At 52.7% G+C, this 8,094-nt stretch overlaps 1 protein-coding gene across 1 annotated transcript; it reads left to right on the top strand.

The window, feature by feature from the left end:
* The first annotated feature begins 479 nt into the window (after positions 1 to 479).
* KCNS2 (potassium voltage-gated channel modifier subfamily S member 2) lies at positions 480 to 7,773 on the top strand. Its single transcript, XM_045990719.1, has 2 exons — positions 480 to 940; positions 1,598 to 7,773. Exon 2 carries the CDS (start codon positions 1,641 to 1,643, stop codon positions 3,072 to 3,074), a length of 1,434 nt encoding a protein of 477 aa, XP_045846675.1. The 5' UTR covers positions 480 to 940; positions 1,598 to 1,640; the 3' UTR covers positions 3,075 to 7,773.
* The last annotated feature ends 321 nt before the right edge of the window (positions 7,774 to 8,094 follow it).

Here is an 8,094-nt window from a genome sequence, read left to right as displayed (position 1 = left end):
CCACACCAGCCTGTACACTACACACAGGGTGCCCATATAGCATTCCCCAAAAGCACTCCTTGACTCCCTTCCAGGAGTGGTGCCTGTGATGCCACCCCTGGCAAGCTGAGTTGAGCTGACCTCAGGCTTCCCTGCCCCTTTCCTTTCCTTCCCTCCCACTGCCTTTCCCCAACGCCCACCCCCAGCTTCAGGAAACTTTGCCTCAGGTCCCCAAAAGGGGAAAGCGGGGATTCCTCGAGCCCTGCCCTTCCCCCAGACTCATGCAAGCGACCCCTCCTTCCCCAGCTAGACTCTCGCCCGGCACCCAGTGGGAAAAGGTCACCGTAGGCAGTCCCCTGCCTGCACCCTGGGAGGAGGGAGCGTGGCAATAACAGCTGTCACCGAGGGGTGGGAAAGGTGCCGGCCACGTATCGAGCCGGGGGCGCAGAGGGGTCGCGGTGACGCGCCGGAGGAGAGTCGCGAAGCCGACGCGGCGGCCGCTGCATCTCCCGAGTCTGGGGCGGCGGCTGCGCGCGGTGCTGGGGCGCGTGGAGCTGTCCTTTCAGCACCACGGCGCTGCGCCCGAGCGCAGGGCCAAGTCGAGGCGCACCGGCTCCGCTCCCGCTCCGGCTCCCGCGGGCGCCTGCGGCGCGGGCTGTTGTCTCTCTTGGGGGCTGAGGGCATGAGGATCGAGAGAAGGGGGCTCTGCAAGCGGCAGGGCCACGCAGCCACCTGTGAGCCTCCAGCAACTGCGGGCGGCGGCAGCGGCATCTCCGGCCGGAGACAGGAGGAGACGCTTGGCGGACCCCGCCCGCCGACTGCCGGGCGCACACACAGGCGCACACACACTCGCACCCGCGCGCACACGCACAGCCAGCTAGCAGCAGCGACCGCAGCGATGCTAACAAGCATATCGGGGAAGTTTCCCGCCGGCCTCGGCCGCGGGCCCCCGTGCTCGCAGGTAAGCGCTTCCAGAACGCGCAGGGCGAGCCCTGGCAGCTCCGCCGGGTAAGGCGCGGCGCACGCGGCTCCGGGGCACCGCGCCAAGCGGGCGGGGAGGCCCGGGGCGGGGGGCGAGGGGGCTCCAGTCTTGAAGGCTGGACGCAGGGGACGCCAGGCTGGCCCCCTACCCAGAGGCCGGGTTTACAAACACGAGCGGTGAATTTCCCCGCCCCCCCTCCCGAAGCTGCGCGCCCCCCACCTCGGCCCAGCCCTGCCCGTGCGCATCCCAGGTACAAGTCCCGCATGTCTGCGGCGAGCGGGCGGGGGCGTCTCCTCCGCCCGCCTACGGGCAAGGTCAGCTCTCAGCCCCACCGGGCTCTCAAAGGCGGGGCGGGGGGACCGCGACCCCCGCAAGCGTAAAGCGACCGACAGGACCCCCCCCCCCCCCGGGGGGGGGTGGAGGCGCGGCCATGCTACTGAAAATATATCCTCTCCTCCCTAACCTTTCTTTGGGAAGGGGCCAAACCCCATGGATCCCCCTATCCCAGCGCCCTCAGACCCTAAAGACCCGCCTGGGGAGGACTGGGGCTCGCCAGAGACGGGTGGGGAGAAAAGAAAGGGGTGCCCCGGCTGCGGGCGCTCGGCGCTCTCAAGACGTGGTTTCCTCCTCCTGCAGGTGTAGCGCCCCCGCGCGGCACGGGCGTTCGGGCGTCTCCAGCATGACCCGCCGGAGTCTGTGGGACGTGTCTGAGGCCAACGTCGAAGACGGAGAGATCCGCATCAATGTAGGAGGCTTCAAGAGGCGGCTACGCTCGCACACCCTGCTGCGCTTCCCTGAGACGCGCCTGGGCCGGCTGCTCCTCTGCCACTCCCGCGAGGCCATTCTGGAGCTCTGCGATGACTACGACGATGTCCAGCGTGAGTTCTACTTCGACCGCAACCCTGAGCTCTTCCCCTACGTGCTGCATTTCTATCACACGGGCAAGCTTCACGTCATGGCCGAGCTGTGTGTCTTCTCCTTCAGCCAGGAGATAGAGTACTGGGGCATAAACGAGTTCTTCATTGACTCCTGCTGTAGCTACAGCTACCACGGCCGCAAAGTGGAGCCGGAGCAGGAGAAGTGGGACGAGCAGAGCGACCAAGAAAGCACCACTTCCTCCTTTGATGAGATCCTGGCGTTCTACAACGACGCCTCCAAGTTCGATGGGCAGCCGCTGGGCAACTTCCGCAGGCAGCTGTGGCTGGCGCTGGACAACCCTGGCTACTCGGTCTTGAGCAGGGTCTTCAGCATCTTGTCCATCCTGGTGGTGTTGGGGTCCATCATCACCATGTGCCTGAATAGCCTGCCGGATTTCCAGATACCTGACAGCCAGGGCAACCCAGGGGAGGACCCCAGGTTCGAAATTGTGGAGCACTTTGGTATCGCCTGGTTCACATTTGAGTTGGTGGCCAGGTTTGCTGTGGCCCCTGACTTCCTCAAATTTTTTAAGAATGCCCTCAACCTTATTGACCTCATGTCCATCGTCCCCTTTTACATCACTTTGGTGGTGAACCTGGTGGTGGAGAGCACACCTACCTTGGCCAACTTGGGCAGGGTGGCCCAGGTCCTGAGGCTGATGCGGATTTTCCGCATCCTAAAGCTGGCTAGACACTCCACTGGCCTCCGCTCCCTGGGGGCCACCCTAAAATACAGCTACAAAGAAGTCGGGCTGCTTTTGCTCTATCTCTCTGTGGGGATTTCCATCTTCTCCGTCGTGGCCTACACCACTGAAAAGGAGGAGAACGAGGGCCTGACTACCATCCCTGCCTGCTGGTGGTGGGCCACCGTCAGCATGACCACTGTGGGATATGGGGATGTGGTTCCAGGAACTACGGCGGGGAAGCTGACCGCTTCTGCTTGCATCCTGGCGGGTATCCTAGTGGTGGTACTGCCCATCACCTTAATCTTCAATAAGTTCTCCCACTTTTACCGGCGCCAAAAGCAACTGGAGAGTGCCATGCGCAGCTGTGACTTTGGAGATGGAATGAAGGAGGTCCCTTCTGTCAATTTAAGGGACTACTATGCCCATAAAGTTAAATCCCTCATGGCAAGCCTGACGAACATGAGCAGGAGCTCACCGAGTGAACTAAGTTTAAATGATTCCCTACATTAGTCGAGAGGACTTGTCACCCTCAAACCCACACTGCAGGGTTGCATCTTGTGCCTCCGACACAGTTCGGGCACCTTAGGGTTATGGCATAAGGAGTAGGCCCAGCCCCACAGGGGAGGGATGCATGGGCTATGCACCCCAGGTTGCTTCCCCAGCATTTAGAATCTTTTTTAGAGGGTGCTGCATTAGACACCATGCCTTTGCACCCTTCTGTGAAATGATACTCACTGGTCTTTGCTTCGTGAGCATAAAAATGTTCCCCTTTCTGCCAGATGAGTACCACCCAGAATGCTAATTTTTCTGTGTATCCTGTGCTCTACTCTAGTGCTCGTGGCCCAGTACTGTCTTGTGAGTTGTCTGTGCCCTTGTTTCTGAGGTTGTAGTGTGAGTTCTGTCCCAAAAGCCCCCACAGGTCTGTCCGGTGGAAACCCATCCAAGGGGGCTGGCAAGGCTGTGATGAGATTTTGCTCAGTCATATGAAAACAAAATCTCAGTTCTTTATCCACTGCTTTTATTTAGTGTTGTTACCAAAACAAAGAATCTGAAGTGGAGCACACGGGACCGATGCAAGTCCGTGAGTTGTTTTTACAAATTATCTGTAGCAATGTGGCTTGCATGGGTACCCTGGTTCACCTTTAGAATGATGTACGCTAATGTTCATCTTGTAAATGTCGCCTTTAGAGAATGTTACTCTGTTAAACATGTAGTGATGATTGAATTTTTTTTTTCCCCTAAGAAAAGAAGCATTAGGGACACTAGGAAGCATTTGGCCTTCAGCTACACATAGGCCAAATCGTGGAATACTTGAAGACCTTTTGAAGCGTGGCCTTCATCTTTCCCAGGGGGGTCATAGAGATATTTATTTCTGGCTGAGGTTCCCGGTCTAGGCCATTTGATGAAACTTTGCTGTGTCTTAGATATAAGCATGTTTTTGCAATATTTATTTTTTAAGATGTTTAGAAATAAGGTCCTGTTGTCTTTCTCAACTCAACAGAGGTTTACTGTTATCTTCTCTCCTAGAGGCAAACATTACTGTGTTGCTAGCAAGAGCAGTAGCTTAGAAACTGTTGCTGGCTCTGGAAGCTCATAAAATGAGAGCCCCTTTCTTTCCCAGCAGAATTTACCTGGATCATTTTGCTTCTAGGATACAGTGGGTTATATATGATGCTCTCATTGCCCTGGAGTTCCTGGTATGACATGGAAACCTGGCAGTGTGGAAGTGTGTGCTCAAAACAGAGACATGTATGAGTGACGTCTGAGTGGCTTCCGGGATGGATATACTGCAGCGCTTACTTCCACTTCAATGACCTTTGTCGGGAGAGGGTGGGTTGAGACCAGAAGCAAGGAGGGAGTTGTAAAACACAACACTGTTACTTCGCAAAATGTTGTCAATCACAAACTTCTTGAAAAGCTTACTGCTCCTTAAAAAGACTTTTACATTTTTATATTTCCAAACTTGGGTTAAACGTTGAGAACCCTTTCCTTCTCCATAATGCCCTCTCTCCTCTTCTTCAGTCAAACTAGCCCACAATATGGTGAACGGAACCCGGGGCCCTTTGTAACGTACTTTTCCAGGTAATCGGGTGGCTTGGTCAATTGGCTTCCATGATTGTTTGGGCTTTGGAAAGGGTGCTGAATCCAGGGGTCTAGGTGAGGTGTTAGGCAGGCTTTTTATCCAAGGTTTGGACCTTCTCTACAGAGGTCTATTTTTTGTCTATGCTGGTAGAAGGAAATATATACCTCAGGGTCTTGTCAGAAGGCTTTGTTACTTACGGTTGCCATGGCTTCTACAGAGTGGGCAATTGGTTGGAGGAACACACTGGTCCCTTACACCCTTGAGTCTCCAGGTCCAATTCTTCCATGAGACTGGAGCTTCCTGGGGGTGGGAGCAGGGAGATGGCCTCTCCCAGTGCCTGGTGGTCTACCATCCACATCTCTTTGTAGATGAATCAGGAAAGGTGAGATGACGTGGGGGCAACTGGCTGCCAGTCAGAAGAGCAGGGTTGTTTTTTAGAATTGCACATGGTGCACATGGAGCCCTAGGTTTAGCTCATGTTTCCAGCACTGGATGGCAGAGAATTTATGAGATTATCTCCAGCTGCACTATGGGCCAGTGAGGGTACAAACTTGTGGGAACTGTTCAGTTTGGCAAGGATCAGGGTCCTCGGGTCACTGAGCATGGTAGTTTGTGATAAGCTGTAACAAAGGAAGGAGGCAGAATAACTCAGTCATTCTGATGAGTATTTTTCTCAACAGGCAGGTTTTACCACCAAAAAAAGAGATAACCATGCGAAAGCTAGGAAACTTCACTTTCCATTTTAGTAATGACTTGCATTTATTTGGTGCCTTTCATTGGGGGAATCCCAAAGTGCTTTAGAGACTGTCTTTTTAACATCTCTTGTACATATTTGTACACTTGTATAAAATATAAACTTTGGTCACTTCTGAGAGTGAGAAGTTGCTAATAGCATCGACTTTTCCAAGTGGTGGTTTCAGATCAGAGGGAGAGAGAACAACCCAGCTGGCTTGAACCCTGGAGTTAATTCCCACAAAGGATGATGCTTGAAAGTGGTCTAGGGAGGAATAATCTTCCTTTCCTTCAAAGTACCATCAAGGTATGGAGTTCCCAAGCTCTCCACTGGGCTCTGTCCAGGTGACATCTTATGTGGCAGTGTCTTCTGGTCTCTGAAACTAGTCAGGGAGGATCAGGTTAATTTTATGTTCTGTTTCTGGAGTTAAGAATACAATTATGAGGTGACGTCTTTGGCCACCAGGCTGTCAGAGTGACCCATAAACCTCCTTTACGGGGACACAATAGAAGCTTTAGATCATTTATTTCCAGCTGTGGCTTCAGAGCCCCTTCACTCCCAGCATTGAAAGGTTATTTTCAATGCCACTGGGACACATGTATGGACCAGGCCCTTCTGACAACATATGTGAGGAGCATTTCAAAAGTGCCAGTTGGAAATGACCCTGTGTTTTTAATGCATGGACATTGGTTAATATTTGTGTTTTCTGCCCAAATGCACTCATTTCCTGAGTTTGCTCCTGAGGAGGGGCATGTTGTAATGTTGAGCTGATTCGTAGCTCCTAAGGTAGTAATTGGTATTTCACATTTGGATCTGTTCTTTCTACTTCTCTTAGTACTCAGATAATTGAACTACCTGCTAATTCTCGCCTCATTTCCAAGAAAATGATTTGTTCTGCACTTTGGGATAGCAGTGATCTGTACAGGCTGTGTGTTATCTACTTGAAGGCTTAACTGGTATTTCTTATATGTTTTAACAGCATGACTTGTTACAGAGTTGTAATTTGCAAAATTGAGAACGCTGTATTTGCCATGTCAGTTTCAACACTCATTAACACACTACTGTGCAAGCATTGACATGGGCCCTGCTGAACCATTATGTCTGGTGGCTGTCCTGGCGGTCTCCACAGCTCGACTTGGGGATGAGGAGGAACAGTGACCCACTCAGGACTCCAGCCTTGAAGATTAAATAGATAAAGATTATTTATGTGTCCTTAAGGCACTTCAATTACGTATGGAGTGGCAAACACAACAAGGGTGTGCAGCACTGGGGACCAGAGTTCTGGGGAAAGACTGGGCTTTTTGAGCATTTGTTGGGAAGGAAGAGCTGTTATTTATTCTTTGCTGGCATATAGAGGTGGCCATCATTCACGAGGATCTAGAGCCTCCAGCCTGCTTTGTAGAAAGGATGGTCATTTATTCTTGGAACCCTGGTGGAACAGACAGCCCTTGCAGGATTTTCTCCTTCCACACTGCCTTGCTCAGCACCATTGATGGGGCCCACCAGTGCCAACGCACCCCCTCCAGGTGCCATTGTCCCCACTGCAGCGGTACCTCCCTGACAGTAACTTGGGTTTGGGGTCCGCTGAGTGCTCTGGTTGTTTTGGTGTGAAAACTGCTGGGGGATACACGGGACCAGGATTAGACCATGAGCTATTGCAAAGGCCATATCTGTAGGGAAGTCACTGAGCTCTACTCACAGTTTTGCCTTCAATTCTGTAATTTTATACACATCATTTGGTCCTTCTGAGCCTCACACTGCCCCTCCCCACTTGCTGTAAAGCGAGAGGGTTGGATTAGATCATCCTTAAAGCCCGGCCAGTTCTCCATCTCAATGCAAAAACAAAATTTCCGCAGGCCCCTCTGCATCCCCAGTAGAGCAGTGAGCAGGTCCTGATACCCTGAAGCAGAGCAGACGATTTCATTTCTCCCTTCAGTAGTCAACCACGATAGACAACACTTCCAGGGACAAGGACACCAGAGAGATGTTTGGACTGGTGTCTGTGCCAGGTGACTGGAGTTTTAACATGACTGACAAGTGTCTCCTTTGGGCTTGAAACCGTTTATATGCCTAATCCAAATTCCTGTTATTAAAAAAAAAAATCACTGGACACAGAGGAATATCACATTGATTGCATCTGGCTTCAGGACTCTTGGCCACTTATGTGTGTTTCTTTTGTGAAACAGGGTGGATCCTCCACCCTGTTACTAAGGGGTCCTAGGGCCCCTGCGGGGAACTAGGGCTGATAGATCACCCCTACCCCACATTTAATTCTCACTGAGGAGCAGTGGCAGAACGGTGGGCAGCAGGCTGGGTGAACCTGCCTCGCATCTCCCAGGGGCTGAGGGAGGGGCTGTGGGACCCACGTGCAGCACTGAGAAGGTGCTGGAGGTACCCAGAGCCTCTGCATCCCCACCACGTGGGGTGGAGTGCACGTCTCCCCTCCCACAGGGGTAGAAATAGGTGTGTTCAGGCATATTCTCAGGCCAGGATGGCTTGCATCTTTTTTTTTTTAAGATTATTTATTTATTCATTCATTTATTTATTTGACAGAGATCACAAGTAGGCAGAGAAGTGGCGGGGGGGGATGGTAGAAAGCAGGCTCCCTGCTGAGCAGAGAGCCCAGTGTGGGGCTCAATCCCAGGACTCTGGGATCATGAACTGAACCAAAGGCAGAGGCTTTAACCCACTGAACCACCCAGGTGCCCCTGCCT

This window comes from Meles meles, chromosome 1, assembly GCF_922984935.1.
Source record: "Meles meles chromosome 1, mMelMel3.1 paternal haplotype, whole genome shotgun sequence".
NCBI lineage: Eukaryota > Metazoa > Chordata > Mammalia > Carnivora > Mustelidae > Meles > Meles meles.
Note: the sequence above shows the minus strand (reverse complement) of the source record. Positions and strands in the feature narration are given on the sequence as shown.